Here is a 20,939-nt window from a genome sequence, read left to right as displayed (position 1 = left end):
GCCAAGAGATGTGGCAGGCTGCACTGAGTAATGCAAATAACCCAAACACAAATAAAATAAGCTGTCTGGGAAGGGACATTGAATAGTAGAATTTACCCTGAGGCATGCATGCAGAACTGACGGACTATGGTGAAGGCACTGCCCAGTGGGATTTTGGGGGAGGGTACTTAATTGGAGGGCCTGGCCAAATTCTAGCTCTTCCAACCAGAGATCACTGTATGTGGCTGAAGTCCATGTTCAACTTGCGTTGGGAGACTAGGCTGCAGAGTCCAGGATTGAAATGAAGGGATTCGCCAAAGGACAGGCACCGCAGCCACACAGCACGGGGCACAGGGGCAACATCCATGCTCTAAGGATAAGGGTGTCAAGTAAATGTCATTTGTGATGTCACCTTTGCCATCATGCGTGAGGCCTTTAACAGTGCATAGGAGGACTTAAGGTTGAATTGCTCACTGTCCCAGCGAATTGCAGGGTTTTTAACTTTTGTATCATAGCCACAAAGTTCCTTCAACAGAACTTTTTTTTTTAAATAAACATTTTTTTCTAAGCAGCACCTACAATTTTTCCAGTAAATGTCTGTTCATCATGTATATGACTAACAATAAATTGACTGGACCAATGGTTGAGGTTTACAACATCTATCTCTGCACAGAAAAAATTGAAATTAAAATGCAAATTGATACTAAAAGCAACATGGGAGAAAGAGGAAAAAAATATTAGACTAAACCTGATGGCTCAGGTAAAAACAACAGAACTGCTCAAATAACCAGCCCCCAAAGAGATGTCAGATGAGGTTAGGGAAAGTATTGAGACATCAGCATGGGGAATTATCCTCAGCCCTTATTTCAGCCCTTTAGAGGAGTGAAAATACATAGTGAAAACTTTCCAGTGCTCAACATAGATTCCAGAGAGCCAGTGCTCAGCCATTCCCAACATTCTACCCAATAGGTCGCCCACCACTGTAAGGGCGTAAACCATTAGTGCATAGGTGCACACAAATCAATAAGAACGCACCCATCAAGGGTGTAAAACAGTACAGAAACATTTCCTATAGAGTACTATACCCAAAATAAAATACTCCAAATAAAACTAGTCCACATCATCACATCCCTAGAGTCAAATATGGCAGAGATGGGAAAATGGAAATTAATGACTGCATCACGATTGGCCACAAGATATTCATGTGTTTGACTGTACACTGCTCAATTTACTGAAATACCTCCCTCATAACGGAAGTGGTCTGCAGGAGTACACAAACTATATCCCTCAATATCCTTGTAGTAGGATATTAATGGATTGTTGGACACGCTTGGCAGAATTCTTGGGGAATATAGAAGCACTGCCGTTGGATCAATTTGTCATGGTGTGTGGACATACAGCTACTTTCAGATAACAGGCTTTCTACGTTCAGTCTCACAGGTATATCACACAATGAGAACAATCTAATCCACATTCAAGCCTATGAAAAGCAAGTAAGTATTCAAATCAACAAATAAGATAAAAATATACAATATAAATATTGAGTGATTTCGAGAATCTTACATCAAGGTATTCATGAACATACTGTCTCCAGACATCACAGAGCTCCTAAATATGCCCTGATTCAACGTATGAGTCCCTGACCACGGACAGCGATTCACACCTTTTGATGAAGCTAACCCAGAGGCCAATTTCTAACTATGATTCATTCCCTGAGCTAACACCACTAAAGGGATTTACAAAGTAACTACAACAGTGCATGGAGCAACACAATCATGCAACTAACAAGCCCATGAGAGGAACAGAAAGTTCACTTAGAAGTATCAAAGATGACCTCCTATGTGTTCTTCAAGAAAACCACCAGGCACCCCTACTCTTTTCAAAATATCAGAAACTTATAACACAAATAGAACACAGGATCAAATTAAATTGACTGCAAATAACAGTGAAAGGTCCATGTGTCAGAAAAACTTATAACACTTGATGCCATATGTTTTTATTCTTTTTATACACACCTATAGATACAGGAAAATGTGATTTCAATCCCAGATCCCAGAATGATGAGATGCACTGAAAGGACCTATCAGTCGTGCTCTTGTTTTTCCATTCATGTTTTGTGCTTATTATGTTGACATGTGAAATGCAGCTTTGAACTGCACTGATCAAAGTGCCTATAAAATACTTTTTTCTTGTTTACCATCGAGGACTAGAGACGATTGTGGTGATTGGGCAGAGGCAGCGAACAAACTCATGGAACCAGTCACAAAGCGTTTTTTTTACGTGTCACAGCATGGTAAAGAGAGGACTCAAAGATGGAGAACCATTGCACAGTACATGGAGACAAACCAGCTTATTTTGAAGAGTGATGGTAGAGTTCATCAGGACCTCTACTCTCACCAGTTGGAAGTCCTGCAGTTATGCAATGTAAACACTGGTAGACTCGGGTCAACCCTCCCAACCGAGCATAGGTTGCACATACTGCACCTTGTTATATAAAGAACATATGCACCATGCAACAGTGGCATTGTTACCCAAAGTTCTTCTGATGTCTTCATGGGAACCCCATGCCACACGTTGGAGATTACACTTAATGGTGAATACAGTGTATCGCTGCACCTATTCTCAAGGGGTACCCCAGGCAGCCCCCTAAAAGTGCAGGCAGAGTTGATTAGTGCAAAGTAAGGATGCATGGCCCTCAACCATTACATAGAAGGATTTGAGAGGACAAGGCCTCTTGCAAAACAGGTATTGGCCATTCATTCAAAATGACTATCCTCAATCAGTCGGCATGCATTCGGTATCACAGAGGGGGCTGAGTGGCCTCTATTCAGCGATACAAGCCTGCAGCCGCTGCAGTTTGAAAGGCCTTCTTTGTTGTATGCACACTGGCTTCAATTTATTGTAAAGAGCCTCAGGTAATCTAGCCACTTTGTATCCTGCACTTTGGGAGGCTATAGGACATCCCAGTTCGTTTGAGATGCACCTAGAAGGATATTAATGTTATGGGAGTTATTTTCTGATAGATATATATGTGCTTAGTAACATCAGTTATCTACAACTGAAAAAATTGTGATTTTAGAACATAGTTCTCCTGGCTTAGTCTAACTATGCCTCATCCATGTCTCAACTCTGCTTTGAAATGTAATGGCTGCAGTTTCATGATATTCATCATTCTCATTGACCCAGTACTTAATGTGTAAATAAAATGTGCCAGGGCTTTCGCCAAGAGGCCATTGCAGCTTGCACTACAAATTGCCCCTGCAATCTGCCAACAATAATAACAACATAACTACTAACCATCACACTCCTACAAGTCTGACAGTTCAGACTATTTCAGGCCACCAAACCAATAAGAATGGCTTGGGCAGCTGGTAATAGTCATGTTTAATGTGTATTGAATGAATAACTACCTGTTGTTGTGGTCATCTCCAAATTAGGCAGACCGTGTCACCTTGTGGCAGCTGTCACAAGTGCCAGTGTTGAGAATCAAGTGCTGGTTCCGAGCATCGGAAACCACTGGCTCAAATTAACCCACATGCCCCACATTGACCCCACATGCAGCAAAGTATGCGCTGTTTATTTTATATGACATGTTGTTCGCGAAAGACTCCAGGAGAAGCCTTGGGATACGTTCAAGGCTCTTCCTGATCGCACACTGTAATACATTCATCCATCAGTCTTTTCATTGTTCATGTAACAAGATTGTTGTCACCCCCGATGACATTAGGTCAGGTAGTGAGCTAATGCTAGAAGGGGAGAATTACATGACATTTTATAACGATTTGCAGAAATATTGGTATTCTTGCTTGCACCATGTTGACACTGCATTTTCTATCATTTTCTAAGGTGAAATCCATCATAAAAGACCCTCTTAGTGCAAGTGAGCTAGATCTTTTTGGGTCTCTGCTAGGAATGCCTCCCATTTCTCTGTCAATTTGCTGCGCATTTAGAACTTAATCTGTTTTGCAAATTTTGCTTAATGCTGCATTTGTTTACAACTCAGAGAGCCTACGCAGCAATTGATTACTATGCGTTTTGACTGATTTGAGATGTTTATATTTCACCTTTCTGTATTGCACTTTATATTTTAATAGAACTTCATGGTTGATCTAAAATACTGATCTCAAACTCACTTTTTGAGTCCTTTCTTACTTTTTCATAATATTCTGAAATGCTCTCTTGTTTAGGGACATCTTGCCTCATCTATTCTTGAGGACAACAATGTCCCTGACCCTGCTTGTCAGCAATATCTTATCATACAGTTTATCTAAGAAATAGCACCCATAGGATCATAGCCCAAACATCTATTGGTTATTCCCAGGTTTAAAAATCTAGAATATTGGTTGTCTCCATGTTTAGAAAATCTAGAATAGGTGGCTGAATGCTCGCAAGTTATCACTCCAAAGGTTTGTGAAAACATTACGTACATGCTGAGATTGGAAAATGATTTTATCAGTTTCAAAAACAACTCAAAACATAACTTTTCGGTCTCCAAATCAAGCACAGACCTTTCTGGGCATCAGGCCACCCTCTTTGTAGGTCCTCTTCGGATAGATTTGTCAAATGAAGTGTCAGGATACATCTTCTTGCGGTCTAACTTGAACTATGCACATTTTACATAGATAGACAGACACTGCTGGAGGAGCCACCATTCGAGGGATCTCTGAAGCGTAGAGAAGTGGATCCAAATCTAGAGGCACAATATATATATATACTCACTTGGTTTGCCAGAAGTTGGAGCAGCAATACCATCTATCGTATTGTTCTCAACGATGGTGGTGAAATCTGTTATAAGGAAACAATCAGGTAAGTTTTATTGCAATGAGCACAATTCTGGCTAAGCAAACGATTTTCTTTTTTGGGGAACAAGGATAATGTAAATGATTAGTGCTATATCCATCACTCTCAACAGACTGAGTGTTTTGACTTCGATAAACATATACTAAATGTACAATCTTCAAGGACTGACCACTTACGTCTTGTCTGCACACTACACTAGTAGCATTGGCAAAAATATAGTGAACAAAATCACTTTAGACCACACAAGGTGATGTTCTCAAATACTTTGGTTCCTATTATGTAATGGCAGTGTTCTTGTCAGGATTGGTTTAGCACAAACATCTTTATGGAACTCTAGACATGGACAATTTAGCTGCAGGTTTAGCTACAAACTATGATTTACTTTTCTTTGAATATAGTAACTATGTAGCAACGCAGTGAAGAATCCATACACAGATTTTAATGCCTCAGGAAATCACATTTTTTCAAGTGATGGGATTTGTGCTGCATGCACCTTTTTGCCTTCTTTTATGGAGTGGCTCAAAACACAGCAAAAACCAAAGGAAATGATGGACGGAGTGTTGAACATTGCAAGCACTCACCCCCAGTCAACTGATCTGGGTTTAATCCATCACCGTTCTTTAGCCCACTCTGCCACCCCAGTTCAGACATGGCCATATGCAAATCAGTCTGACCCTGTGCCTCATGGGAACAGTCCAGCCCGAACTGCCAAGCCATGTCTTCCCTGGACCGGAAACAAGCTTCCTAGGACCGGTTTCTGGCATTTCAGCCGTCTTCAGCCAGGCTTGCTTGAATCCAGCAGCAAAGTGAGCAAGGGACTCACGTCTGAGCATACCCTGCCAACTTATGGCGAACAAAGCAAAAACCAAAGGAAATGATGGACGGAGTGTTGAACATTGCAAGCACTCACCCCCAGTCAACTGATCTGGGTTTAATCCATCACCGTTCTTTAGCCCACTATGCCACCCCAGTTCAGCCATGGCCATATGCAAATCAGTCTGACCCTGTGCCTCATGGGAACAAGCAAGCCTGGCTGAAGACGGCTGAAATGCCAGAAACCGGTCCTAGGAAGCTTGTTTCCGGTCCAGGGAAGACATGGCTTGGCAGTTCGGGCTGGACTGTTCCCATGAGGCACAGGGTCAGACTGATTTGCATATGGCCATGTCTGAACTGGGGTGGCAGAGTGGGCTAAAGAACGGTGATGGATTAAACCCAGATCAGTTGACTGGGGGTGAGTGCTTGCAATGTTCAACACTCCGTCCATCATTTCCTTTGGTTGTTGCGTGGCTCAAAACACCCCACATCTAAATATGTAACATACTGGTGAGAGAAAAATCTATTTATACAGTGCTCTCACAACAGCTTAGTGTACTGAAATCCAGAAGACTGGGATACCGACTTTCTCTGTGTCATCTTGTGGACACTACTTACTTATTGGAAACAGCTACGAAGCAGTAAAATTAAAATACAATAATCAGATCTGCCTGTCCTAAAAACAGAACAAAATTAATTTATATACGTGCGGACATTTTCATATGCAAAAATAATTTTGCATCAGTTGCAGGTTACCAACACTACTCAAGAATTCCAAAATAGCATGGAATTTATTTCAGCTGAAGAAGCAGTTTTCTACAGGTAACTTCACTGACGTCCACGTCAACCTCTTAACATACCTCAACACTCTTCAGTTAGTGCCTTGCAAATTGTATAGCTTCTCTTCTGCCACAACAAAATCGCTTCCCAAAACTCGCATATAGGATAGTTTCCACCAGGGATACATTTTCATTACATTATCATTGCCTACAAAGTTAACCACTGCATTCGATTTTTCAACCATTCCTCATATACCAGATACCCCCACCCCTTCTAAGAAAGCAACACTCCCTGGTTGACTTCAAACACACACCTTTTCTGAACAAACCTAAACTTACTCAAGAAGTATCCATTTGAACTTTATTTCCTGTTAACTATCGTTTCCTCTTTATTTATTCATTTATTTTATTTTAGGTTTTTATAGAGCGCGTAGTCACCCAAAAGTATCCCAGCGCTAAACCTCGTGGTCCTGATAGAAGAAGGTACGGGGGTGAGCGTAGTTTAAGGGAAAAGAAAGGTTTTAAGAGATTTCCTGAAGCGCAGGAGGTTAGGTTCTGATCTAAGATTCAAGGGGCTCGCGTTCCATTGTTTCGCTGTGTGGACTGAGAAGCGGCGACCTCCTGCGCGGGCCTTTTTTACCCTGGGAACCACAATAAGATTTTCATGGTCCGATCGAAGCGCTCTTGTCGGTCTGTAGGGTGTGATCCAGTTGTTAAGAATTGGTGGGCCCGCGTTGTGAAGCACTTTGTGAGCCAGGCATAGGGCCTTGAATCTCACTCTTTCCCTGATCGGAAGCCAGTGTAGTTTTTTCAGTGCGGGTTTGGCTGATGTTCTGGCTGGGGAATTCGTGAGCAGCCGGGCAGCGGCATTCTGGGTTTTCTGTAGTATTTGGAGAGTGGTTTCCGGGGCTCCTAAATAAATGGCGTTGCTGTAGTCCAACCTGGACACAACTAGGCCTTGGATCAGCAGTAGTCGGGACTGTAAAGGGAGTAGGGAGAGCACCTTTCTACATGATCTTAATAGGCCGTAACAGATGCCGGCCGTTTTCCTTGCCTGCGTTCTGAAGGTGAGGTCTTTCTCTAACCATACTCCCAAACTCTTAACTTCCGTCTTAGGGGCAGGGGGTTCACCCATACAGACGGGCCAGATGTTTGGGGGTAGAATCAGTGTTTTTTGACCTAGGAGAAGGATCTCCGTTTTTGGCCCATTTAATTTCAGTGCTGAGTCGCTCATCCATTGATGTATATTGGAGAGGCAGTCATGGAGATTGGAAGGCTCTAGCTTGGGGTGAGAGAGAGTTACCACCAGCTGAGTGTCATCAGCATAACTGACGATGGTGACTCCAAATGGGGAGACCAACTCCTCCAGTGGGGCCATGTACACGTTAAATAACGTGGGGCTTAGTGATGAGCCCTGTGGCACACCACACCGGAGGGGGATGGCGGGGGAACGGCCTTCACATTCCCAGACTTGGAAAGAGCGTTGGTAGAGAAAGGACGAGAGCCATTTCAGCGCTGTATCTTTCACTCCGATGTTTTCTAGGCGTTGGGTTAAGACCTGGTGGCTGACAGTGTCGAATGCCGCGCTCAAATCCAGGAGGACCACTGCCACTGATCCTCCTGTATCGAAAATTTCTCTGGTCTTCTCCACTGCTGCGAGGAGAGCGGTGTCAGTGCCCTGACCTGGTCGAAAACCCGTCTGTGAGTTCTTGAGGAGATGGTTGGTTTCCAGGAATTGAGACAGTTTTTTATTTACGAGTTTCTCTGCGACCTTACCAATCCAAGGGAGGAGAGAGATTGGTCTGTAATTTGATAGATCCTCAGGGTCTAGTGATGGTTTCTTAAGAAGCCCTTTCACGACCGCCTCCTTCCAACTCGAAGGGACTTCACCTTGGACTAAAGAGGTGTTGATTAGGGCGGTCAGCGGGGGCACTACGGTTTGAGTTATATCTTTGAGAAATCTTATGGGTACTGGGTCACTGGGGGCGCCACTCTTGATTGAAGCAAATGTTGCTGCAACTTCCTCCATGGTGACCGGGCCGAGTAACGCCAGCTGGGGTGTATCGGGTTTCGCAGAGGAATTCCTCTGTAAGGGAGGTAGGTCCTTAATTTTTCCAGTGGTGTCTGGTTTAGCAGCGGGAAGGGAGGCAAGGATTTTTTTAATTTTTTCGTCAAAAAAGGTAGCTAGATTGACACATTTTTTTCCGCTGCTTTGGGGTCCATAGGTTTTTGTGGGGGGTCAGGGACATGGAGGAGCTCTTTAAGGATAAGGAAGGTCTCCTTGGCTGAGCAGGAGGAATTCTTTATTTTTTCCTCGTAAAAGGCACTTTTGGCATTACGAAGTGCTAGTTTGTACGCTTTCATGTACAACTGAAAGGCATCTTTTTCCTTCACAGACTTATTTTTCCTCCAAGTGCGTTCGGTTCTTTTGCACTCCTTCCTTAATGCATTCAGGGAAGGTGTGTACCATGGAGCTGGGTTGATCCTTTTGATATGTTTAAGGGTGCTGGTTAGTGGGACAAGGCTGTCTAGGGAGTGGGTGAGCCAACCGTTAAATTCTCTATCCGCCGTGTTGGGATCCGAGGAGAGAGGTGCGGTGGATTCTCTTAACTTAGCTTCCCATTCCTCTGGTATCAGCTTGTGCCACCGTCTCCCGAGTGTCCTGGTTTTCTGTGTTAGAGCCGGGGTAGTTTGGAGGTGCCAATACATGGGGACCAGTAAGTGGTCTGTCCATGGGAGGGGGTGGGATCTTGGGTTTTGAGGTTCCTAATATTTGTAAAGATCGGGTCCAAAAGCTGGCCTTTCTCATGGGTAGCTTTTGAGTTCAGAAGATGTAGGTCAACTGATGCAAGATCTGCTAGTAGGTTAGCTGCGGTGTTATCCGCAGAGTCCAAAAAATGCAGATTCAGATCTCCTAGGAGGAGAAAATTGGAGGCAGTAATTGTTTTTAGTGTGATGTGATCCATCAAAGTACCGGAGAATTCCCCTAGTGAGCCTGGCGGTCGGTACACTAGTAGTCCCGACAGTGAGATTGTTGGCGAGATCTGGAAAATGAAGTTGCAGTTTTCACAGTCTTTGACAGTTCCACTGTCGATTCTGCAAGTGAAGTAATCTTTGTGAAGTATTGCTAACCCGCCGCCTCTGCCGACTGGTCTATTCAAAGAGCAAATTTGATAACCTGGTGGGACTGCATTAACCATGTCAAAGTCACTGTTTGGTGTCATCCATGTCTCTGTCAGAAACAATATGTCCAGCATAGAATTCTGGACGAAGATATTTATCTCATGAGCATGTCTTACAAGAGACCTGCAGTTCAGAAGGCCGAGTCGAAGTGCTTGGCCGTGTTCCGTTTCCTCTGTCGGATTGCAGAGGGTGCAGCCCGTGAAAGCGGTGTCTTCCTTAAGGATGTACTTACACTGGGGATGTTTATTCGTGTTCCAAGCTCGAAGCGTATCTTGGGTGTAGGTTATGCGCCTTTGAGAGTCGGGCATAGTGTCTAGGCCTAAGGCCGTCTGGGCCCGGACGGGCCCAGACGGGCTTGCCTTTGGCGCGCCTTCGGCGCGCTGACGGCGCGCCCGCTGCGCCCGTCCGCTGCGCGTCCGGAAGTGGCACATACTTATAAGGGGAAAGTGACGATTGAAGAGGACGTGGCCTCGTCAAAGGGGGCGTGTCCCTGCTTGGTGCCGAGGACGGCGAGGAAAAGCCTAACACTGCTTTGTTTTGCCAGTGTCAGCGATAAAATCCGCTGCGCGGGAGTTACAGATGTCGTGGAGAAAGGTGAGCGAGTTTCAAGAATATTTTTAAAATCACAGGATGAAGTAACAATCAAGGTTAAAATTGCGCTAGCCTAGCTCCCGGCTTCCGCCTCAGGAGACACGAGTGTTGCTAGGGTCGCTTGCATTCAGCGGCGCCTAAATAGTGTGCTCTGGTGGGCGTGGCCTCGTCAAAGGGGGCGTGTCCCTGCTTGGTGCCGAGGACGGCGAGGAAAAGCCCAACACTGCTTTGTTTTGCCCGTGTCAGCGACAAAATCCGCTGCGCGGGAGTTACAGATGTCGTGGAGAAAGGTGAGCGAGTTTCAAGAATATTTTTAAAATCACAGGATGAAGTGCATCCAATCCAAGAGCCCATCTTCCTATGTATGCAACTGTTCTTTACATAAAACATGAACTTAATGCCCATATATTTCTTCACTCGTTCCTCCAGGTTCGGTCACTAATCCTCTTCTCTGGTATGTTTGTTACAATGTATCCATATGATCTGTTGCAGCTATGTCACAGAAGAATTTTAAATAAATAAACAAATACATATCATCATTAATAGGTAAATGTATAGGTTTTGTTATTCTAACAAAAGAAGCCATAGTCTTTGTATCAAGCCTCAAGGTGCTTTACCACACACACTCTGAATGTGCCTTTATTCAGACATTAGGCGCATACTTTGTTGTCGCGGATTTGACACATGGACCTAAAATTAACATGCTAAAAAGTAGAACAATGGGGTATCTTGGACTGAGCGGCTGGCTGAATGGTAGGGGTTTTCTTTTGGTCAACATTAGTTGGGGAAGTTTGTACAAGAAGTAAACTGCTTGCATAAGTTAGTTTAAGCAATTTTAGAAATTCTTACAACCTTTGTCTAAGTTAGTGTTAGCATCTCTGTGAGGCTCACACTCTGTCGCCTCAGCCTCTTAATAAACAGCCATTGGCTAAATCTGATGCAGGGGTGTTTACAGAGAAGGAGTCTTCTAGTACCAGTCATCTCTGTGGAGGTGGTTGCTGCTTTCATATTGGTGACCAACTGAAGGCATTGCTCTGCTTATGTTGAAGATTCTAGCATCATTCCCTAACATGGTGGCAAATTGTCTTTAAAGTTAAGACAGATAAATAGAGCAATATAGTGTCCATTGACTATGAGAATTAAGGATACTTTCCTTGAAGACAGCCAACGTATTGAGGCTTTACATTTTGGGAAAAGGATTCTTGACTGTTCTGTAACCTAGTTACATTTGAAGAATGGATCATAGGATACAACAGTGATTTGCTGTCAGGCACACTCTCACATGAAAGGTGGATGTTGGGCTGGGCAGCGTTGATAGACTCTGGGTCTCAACAGGCTCAAAGTCTTCTACCTCACATCAAACTCCCTAGAGCTGAATTTGGGAATCAACTGAATAAAGCAGCTTTTCTACAAGTGGGGCAGTCCTTCTCTGTTGCTTTTAGCTGCATCAGCAGCAACATATTTCCCTCAAATCTGGTCTAGTGTCAGTTGAAACTGTAGCTTTCAGTTTTTGTTTTTCGTTCCAGACTTCTCTCCAACAACCCAAAGCACTGGGTTCAGTAAATGGGCAGTCAGCTCATGTTGTCTGTATAAGGTGTGCAGCCCCTCCTTGCCTCTGGAGAATATTCTCTTCAGATGTTGCTCTTCTCAGGCGGCATGATAACCTGCTGGGACTGTCCCTGTCCAGGCCCTGTGAGCAACATAAATATTTCTTGCTCATATCATAGGATAATGATTCAAGCCAAACACTTCAATGTGGCTTGGCAATGAATTCCAGAGGAAGGGGAAGGACAGGTGCAGCACAGGGGGTGTGGGGGTGAGAGAGAGAGATTGCTACATTGGCTCCCACTAAACCCTGCAGAGCACCAGCCACCCATAAGGGGAGTCATAGATGCAGGGGTGACTCCAGCCAAGGAGTAACCAATTCTCATATGCTTATAAATATCATGCACACAATGTACAATTAGATCGATTGAGGGAGCCTGGTATCAACACACCAGAGAGAATCCCTAGGCAATTTACACACTGAGGTTTGGTGAAAAGGCCTGTACCCCACTGATAAAATCAGCTGTCACCAATTAATAGTAGTGCAATGGCAGTGCTGTTGGTGAGCAACATACTTAAATCCGGCAGATCCCCTGCAAGAGACATGCCACACAGGCATTCTGTACATTAGAACATACCTGCCAGACTAATGAAATGAGGAGAAAGACTTCATGTGGACGTAACGTCAGGGACGTTCAACCCTGCAGCACGCACCTGGGGCCTAGACATTACTTGAAGAATAAAAACTGCATCATATTAGACATTGGAGACTTGTGGGGTCATTAGCGTTTTCACACTTGTGATGGACCCTTTATGCATTTTTTCACTGTTTTAAAGTGAATGACTTACCTAGCTCTGCCCTGTACGTAAAAACAAATCAGAACTAAGCGATCTGCTACTGAAACTGGTAGTAGAATTGAATTGGTAGAAATCCTCCCATTATCCCGAACTGTGGATGAGCTATCACCAGCACTTACTGCAATTACCCTAGTCATCATTCCATGTACAGTTTGATTGCTGTATCATCCATGCCGAGCTGTAAACCTATTTGATTTTTTTGTGAAGTGTAGTACATAACCTCTGGGAGCAATCCATCCAAATCTGGTATGTTTTTAAATTTACAATAAAAACTTGGAGTAGTGCAAATTATGCCCCAAATTACATAAGACTCTAGTCCACTGGTTCTTTGCCAGACCGTGTGTTAGAGGAGTTGTGGTTAGGGATCCTTGTTTCAAACAACAAAATGCTGTCATGTTTTTGGCCTTCTGTTACTCTAGCCATTCATTCAGACTGGTTGGCAAATGGATTGGTTTAATCCCTTCTGATATGTCCTATATATTGCAGGGATGGAGCAGAATTTAGAACCAGAAATACAGTGGAGAGGCAGGCCTCGAAAAATCAGACAAATGTTACTAGACCTCCAGGTCTAGCGACTTAAATAATCTACTCGACCTATTTGTAATGCTCTTGACCCATAAACTGGTTTCAAATGATGTGATCGTGGGCAAATAATTTAATTTGTTTAGCCTCCATTTTCTTCATTATCACATATGAGAGCATCTTCAAATGTGCCAGTTCTGCATGTCTGCTGTACAAAAACTCTTTTGTTTGATTTAATAGACTAAACTTTTTTTCCATATATAATACAAATCTAGCCACATTTAGGATACAAATGACCCCTGACATCCCTCTTAGTTCATTAACAGTATTTTAATCAGGGCGGGGGAAAGGAATGTTTCTCAAATCATGTCTAAAAACTATCAGTTTTAATAAATACATAACTAAAGTATGAAGTGGTTGCACACTGACATTTGCAATCAGCAGATTTTTGCATTGAAATGGCCACAAACTTTCCCATTGACATGTGGCTTACTGATAAAACAACATTTGGAAATAAAGTTTCTGCAAATATCTGTCATTTGCACATCACCAAGTAAAGTGTTCTGGTATGTTTTGCTCCTATATAACTCTTTGCATCACACTTCTTAAATTACAAAAAATGTGTTTTTGTAATTCTTGATATATTTGAAATATTTGCAATATTAATATACAGCCTATGTATTTAAATGTCATGTGTTAGAGAAAAATAACTGATATCTTCAGACAGTTCACATGACAAAACTCTCTAAATCTTTTAAGAGAGAAAAACAAATCTCATTTTCCAAGCAGCAATTAGTTCAAAGACAAACTGACTTTTGACCTCTTTCCTTGAACAGAAAGCAAATGTGTCAAGATAAAAACAAGATGTAATGCCATTTCTATTGCTTATTCATGTTCTGAATTAACAGAACATCTGCTCCTTCCCAGCCTAAGTTTACGTGCCAGATGGGACTAGTAGGTTCTAACAATAGCTCAACCTGATAATATTTTACTTGTGAGTGGGCAGTAGATTTTTCGAGGCCTGAGAGGATCAGCTCTGCTTTTGGATTTTATTACTGGTACAAAACAAAACAAGCATTGGCATAGCCAATAGGTCTTGCCTTTGGGACCTTATAAGTGTTTAGCCATGCAACAGTTGATATTGTTGCACCAAGGATATTGTGCTGCATAACTAAATACTTATAAGGTCCCAAAAGTGAGATCTATTGGCTATGACAATGCTTGTTTGAGAGAGCTTTTAGTATAATCACAGACAGGGATCTCCTGTTGTATAGATAAATATGAGTTTGCAGGAGTTCCTATAGGCACGTCAGGGATACATCTATAGATATATGTGTGTGTGTGTGCGCGCGCAAGTGAGAGAGAAAGGGACAGAGAGTCAATGTGCCTGGATACAGAACTTGGGGACAATATTTCATGAGTTCAGTGTAACTGGCTGTCTGATAAATGCAGGTAGGTAACATTGAGTTAAAAAGCTGGACTCAGGTGACATTGAGTGAAAAGATGGACTCAGATGACACTGAAGGAAAAGCTGGACTCAGAAGGTGAGGTGTGCTTACCGATTCCCTGCCTGGCATCCACATTTTCGAATTTGGTTTGTGGTGCAGGCAGGTGGGCAATAACTTCCAATGTATTGGTGCAGCCGAGGTAGGAGCAGCCGTGGGGAAGTTTCACTCTAACGCTGACGCGCAGGAGGGGAGGGAGTAAATACGAACCGGCACCTCGCACAACAACACACTTCCTACAGAAACTGAGTCTGAATGACATGCGTGGCAGGAGCACGTTGAAGTGGGTATCTCTTGGCATGAAATTGGCACTGTTGAAAGGAACATTGAGAGTAAAGAAGCCTTGAGGGGGACCTGAAACAGGTGTCCTATTGTTTTTATTTTTCATTGTCGCCAAGTTCCATACATCTTTATTTCACAGTGTAGTTGTAACAAATACACAATCTTACACATATACTCAACAGGTGCTGAAAAGAAACCCATTCATTCACACGACGACTTAAACAAGCATTGAAAGCGTGCGTCATCGCGATCGCTCTGAAAGCGAAAGTGATCGCGATGACGCACGAGTTTTCAAAGTGCTGCTGAAGGCTAGCGGTTTGCGCGTGCACGGTCACGTGAACGGAAGCGCTAGGCCAGCCAGCAGCACTTTGAAAACTCACATACAAAATGTCTCTCCGAGCCAGCGCATGCGCTGGGCTCAGCGAGACCTAATGAAAATTTAAGAAAACCTTAGGTAGGACATCAGTGACTGTGTCTATGTAGGCATGACTATGCATGGCAGCTACAGGTGTTTTCCAAACAGTTCATTGTAATTTTCTATGGTCAATATGTTCAGATACATAAATTGAATGTATGCATTCATTGAAAAAAAAATCAAGAACTGCCATTATGTTCTCATTGATATCCTTTTGATGAACTCCTGCAAATCAAGCAAAAATATACCAGTAGGCAGAGCGGTTTCAACTGTAAGCACCAATATATACTATCAGTCCATACATTTAAAAGAAAGCCATTTTGATGAACTTAGATACGTCAAACTGCACGGTGCAGCAGTGCTACTTAACTTAAGCTAAAATCACATTGGTATGAACTAGTAATATCTACCTGCTGTTGGGGAGATCATCCTGATTGTGGCAAAACCCGGACCTGGAAAAAAAGGTGATATGCATTATAAGTCACATGCCTTCATATATTCTTACTAAAATATATTTAGGAATCCTGCGGGCTGGTAGATAATATGTAGCATAATACCAGTGCTTAATTTGTAGAGAAACAAGTGCTAGGGCTCTTTTCAAGAGACCACAGCATCTTGGACCACCCTTTGCCCTACTAATGACAATTTAGACTTTTTATACACTCACAAAGGACTAATACCTGCCACCCAAGCTATTTTTGTAGCTATGGGTAGCAGGTATTAATCATTTTTGATGCATGTAGAGTTATTAAACACCTGTTGCCTTGTTCATTACAAATGTAGACAAACAGCATCAACATGTGGCTTGCTGTCATTGCTCCCGGTGTTGACAATTAAGTGCCTGTGCCGATCACCGGAAACCACCGGTTAAAATTAAGCACTGCAGAATACCAACTTAAAGGAACAAATCAGTCTTTCAAGCTGCTGTCTTTTAGGTCTAGCAAGACATAGCTAAGGCAGTCTTGTAAATGGTATTATCATTGCTACATTGACTGGGGCAAACGGTTTAAACCCTTCTCCTTAGCCACTGCTTGTTGTGAGTATCAAGCACATATTGATCACCCCTTATTAGAGCCACCGTATTTCTTTTTACTGGAATGTCTTTCATGTAGCCATTATAGCAGTGCTCATAAGGAGGATTCATATGTTTTTCCTTTGAAACAAGAGCTTAGGCATGGCCCAAAAAAGGGCCAGGGTTCCAGCAAACATTCAAAGTAGTTTTACCTTTGAGAACCTCTAAGAAAAACAACTGATAAATCTACACATGGACATAGAAGATTCAGTTGAGCCAGAGAGATGGGCTTTGCACAAGTTCCAGAGGGAGTCTGCCACACTACTGTGGTCTGGGCCCGTTTGTTACTCTGAGGCTGCATTGTGGTGAATTTGCACCAGAAAGGTCACATGCGCCGATTTTCAACAAATCAAGCAGTTTACACCAGGTTCAGTAACTAAACATGTTAGTGTATGAGTTCTAACCAGCAAGGCTTGGAAACAAGGAGCTGAAAGGCTGCGTTTTGCTGAGTCATGCTCTCTACAGCCCATGCAATAACTTGTAGACAGGGGCGGCTCCTCCATTAGGGCGGAGGAGCGTTGCCCCACTGCTTTCTCGCAGTGCGAGAAGCAGAAACATAAAATTGTATTTTAAATACCAGTTTATGTTTCTGCTTCTCGTGCTGCGAGAAAGCAGAACGGTATGCCTGGTTGGGGGCTTTTGAGGAGGAGTGGCTTGCCCAATGCTGTGGGCCCTTACTGTTTGGTCGGCCCTCTGGGGCCGACCAAACTAGTCATGCACACTCTGCATTTTCTCTTTGTAGGCTGCATTTAGCCTACAAAGAGAACATGGCTGCCCGGCTGGGCGCCGTCTGCACCAATCCCAACTCTGCCATTGCATTGTTGTGATTGGCTTAGGGGACGGGAGGGAGGATGCCTGCTTACTGTTCCAGGAGGAAAACGCAGGTGCGAGACCCGGCCAGGAGTGAAGGCAGCGCAGGACCCGATATGGTAAGTTTTTTTTTTTTAATCCACACCCCGCGCGACCACCCCCCCCCCCGAGTCATGTCGGCCACGACTGCATTAGATCCCTAGCATTAGGAGACAAGGGTCAAAGGTTAGCATGTTTGGTGTGAAATAGGTTTTCATTTGGTAGCTTTAGCAGACTAATCTGTCCGCAGCAGGGTTTCTTGTCCCAAGGTTGCTTGCTTGTCCCAGGGCACATTCTGACACTCAGCCCCTGCTGCATTGGAAGCAGCAAGTGAACAGCTGTGTAGTACAGAAGAGACCCCTGCGCCACTCCAATAGAGTCACAGCTGCAAATAACTGATCATGCTTTGCCATCAATCACGAGGCGCTACAAGAACATTGATAGCTAAGCTGTGGTTTGGTGCAGTTCAGCTGTATTCCACAGGAGTGGGAAAAACATGGCAGCTGCAGTTTCTAGAAGCTCCCTCAGCTCTGCCCTTTCACCATCGTGGGGGCTGAGGGTACCTCTCGCCTTTGTTAGCATCCATATAAACATGCCAAGCTGCTTTTCCACAAGCCATATTCAAGTGATCTGCACTGAGACGCGGCGGTAGAGCACTAAAAATGTATGGGAACTGTGATCTTGAATGCAAGTCGAGGTTGATGTTGCTGTCTAGGAAGAGTAGTTTGTATCAAAAAGTATGGGGACTGTTATAAAATTAAAATTTTGGGTAATGTCGTTCCCATTAGATCCCGCCCACATCGACCTCTGGATTACGCCATGGGCGATGTATGCCCTCACATGTGTATAGTGTGCTATCTTTCGGTGCTCACATGCATTCACTTGTTATGCATGCACAGGTTACAATGCACGTGCATTGCTGCATGGTCTTTCTTTTTTTCCCCTTTTCTTTTTTTATCCCTCCCCGCCTCACCACTACTGCCCGGTAGCAGCCGCTACTGCTTGTAGAGTTACCGAGATAGTGTATGGTGACGTAGACACCAGAATTATCCTGGCTCCATACTCCTGAAACTTCACTCTCTTGAAAAACACACATTACTGATATATACTTTGATAAACAGACTTCTCCAGACCTGATATACACGGTCCCACCTGATGTACACACCCAACACGTATGACAGATACATTCCATCAATCCACAATGCCCGATACGCACTCCTGACTTCTGACACAGTTTTATGCAACTGAGACATTCCTGTCTCACATGATGGATACACACCGTTTAAACATTGCATGAGACACACTCTTAAAGCCCGACACAAAAGCCACACACGGCACAAATACCTGACTCTATAAAGAAGCAGATTACTACAGATGGCCACCACATATGACATAAACACTCCATGATACCCTCACTCCACATGATACGCTCAACACACACACAATTCACTTCCTACAGACACACCACTCCCGACCCGTCACTCTACTCTTGTGACTCCTGACATACACACTCCTGACAAGATCTCCCAACTCTACACAAACTGGAAGTCATGGTCTAGGCAGGAGCACACACCCCATGCAACACAAAGCTCTAATACATATGCGCTCCAGACATGCTCCCATCCAATGAAAGAATGTATGGTGTTGATGATAATAAGAGTAAGGGGTGGTAGGTACAACCACGTGTAAAACATACCCGCTCATGACCTCATATATTCACACACCTGTTTCTCCTTGTAAAGCACACAGCGACACTCCTAGCACAACACACATATCCCTGTCTCCATATGCATGCTTCACAGGCACATTTTTATAGAAAAATGTTTGTGATCAGCACATCAGCGTTCATAATGTATTTGTTGGTAAAAAATATATAAGAAAGTCTTTATAGTGAAAGTGTATCTCTTTTCTTCTCTTAAATTACTTTTAAGCTGATTTAAAAGCTCACCACCCCTAACAAATACTTACATTCCCAAAATACACACAATATAACAGTCCACGTCATACAAAAGGCCCACTCCCTCCATACGCCTGGTTCTCACCTTCTTGTAAAACACATACTCCTGACACATACACACTCTCTTTATACGTGCACTCGTACTGATATAAACACTACATATGACGGACACATACACTCCTTGTTCCCCGATACACACCCCATGCGAAGTACACACCCAAACAATACAGACGCTTGCCAAATACACGGATAACACACACTTCTGGCTCCATACCCCACTGTACGCACCTTTGCAGAAATGAACATTTATTTATCATTTATAATTCAATATTCTTTAAAAAATAAAAAAGTAGATTTAGAAATAAAAATTAAAAACAACTTGAAATGTAGCTACGATTGATTATGATATTATGGACTCACCATAAAACTAAAAAGTAATGAAATTGATGGATTAAGGTGCTGCCAACGTCAACCTTAACTCCTACAGCTGGCATACATTACAATACACGGTAGATAACATAATTCATTACATCATATGTTATAATACCTACCATCATACAGCAGTTCATACAGCATCATATAGCATTTTTTTTCACAACACCATATATATCACACAGCAAATATCATATGGCCTTATACCACCGTTACACTCCCACACACCCCTAATCAAACAACCATTCAGTCCCATTTCTAATGTGCACGCCCACCAACACACATTCAGATACACACGCCATCAAATTCCCCAAAACTCACCATCTTAAGCCACACAATCACCATCATACAGCACACATAGACCATCACTCATTAATACACCTACCATTTACCAATGCCCACCAGTTTCTATAACAAACTACCAACTATCATACGTGCATTCACAAAAGAAATATCAGTACAAAACAACCATTATATGTTCGCACAACCACCAGTGTACACACAAAAAAACCCTCACTGCCACATCCATATTAAGGTGACCAGGCGTCCCGGATTTGCCAGTAAGATCCCGGCTTTTCACCAGCTGTCCAGGCAGATTTCAGGAAATTTAGCTCATGTCTCGGTTTTTAGAGAGGTTCAACTGAAAACGTCAGGAGGTTCTTTTTTATGTTTTACAAAGTAGGAAAAGTTAGCAGTTGTTTCAAGAAAACAATTTAATTAACAAGCAAGCTACTTGGTTTACATTTTTTATTTTATTTATGTTCTTACGGCCTGTTCTGTAATTCTCTGCTGAGGAGCGCTGTCATTCTGTGCAGTTGCTTGAAGTAGAATTGTAGTCCTCCTATTTTTGTGAAATGTCCCGGTTTTTGGCTTTAAAATTCTGGTCACCTTAGCCCATAAAGCAACTTTTATACAGCCACACTTACCAACATACATTCATATGTACACAATGAAGTGCCCACACACCCTCCACCATGAACCAGAACAGCCATCAATACGGAGGGCACCAACATCTTGCACCCATAAAGCCCTCATTTACAAATGTCACACTTTCTAAAGCAAAACGCCAACCATCATATAGGTATTCATACATCATATGTAATCACATTTCAGTCATGGTGTGCTAAACCCCCAAAAAAGCAATCACATCGGGAACCACAAAATACCCAAACTGTCACCCAGGGCTGTTCCCGGGATTTTTGGCGCCCGGGCAGAAGGGGAATGTGCGAGGCTCCTGTAATTTGCATAGACTTGACCCATTTAGGGATCTCTGCATCTCAATAGATGCCCCTGCTCCTGAAGCTGCAGTCCCTCCCCTCTCAGCCACCTACAAGCACCTCTTAACAGCTCATAAAGG

General features: G+C 43.2%; 1 protein-coding gene across 3 annotated transcripts in view; it reads right to left on the bottom strand.

Annotated features, from left to right (window-relative positions):
- Positions 1-20,939, bottom strand: part of ADGRG2 (adhesion G protein-coupled receptor G2) — a 900,557-nt gene that overhangs the window by 385,313 nt on the left and 494,305 nt on the right. For all 3 annotated transcript variants that reach the window (XM_085622206.1, XM_085622207.1, XM_085622208.1), the window contains 2 exons: positions 15,683-15,724; positions 4,699-4,764 (listed from right to left, as the gene is read on the bottom strand). In XM_085622206.1, the coding sequence (XP_085478332.1) occupies positions 4,699-4,764; positions 15,683-15,724 (108 nt within the window). The remainder of the gene's footprint in view (positions 1-4,698; positions 4,765-15,682; positions 15,725-20,939) is intronic.

Source organism: Triturus cristatus, chromosome 8, assembly GCF_964204655.1.
Source record: "Triturus cristatus chromosome 8, aTriCri1.1, whole genome shotgun sequence".
In the NCBI taxonomy this organism is placed as follows: domain Eukaryota; kingdom Metazoa; phylum Chordata; class Amphibia; order Caudata; family Salamandridae; genus Triturus; species Triturus cristatus.
This window is presented reverse-complemented; position numbering and strand designations above follow the sequence as displayed.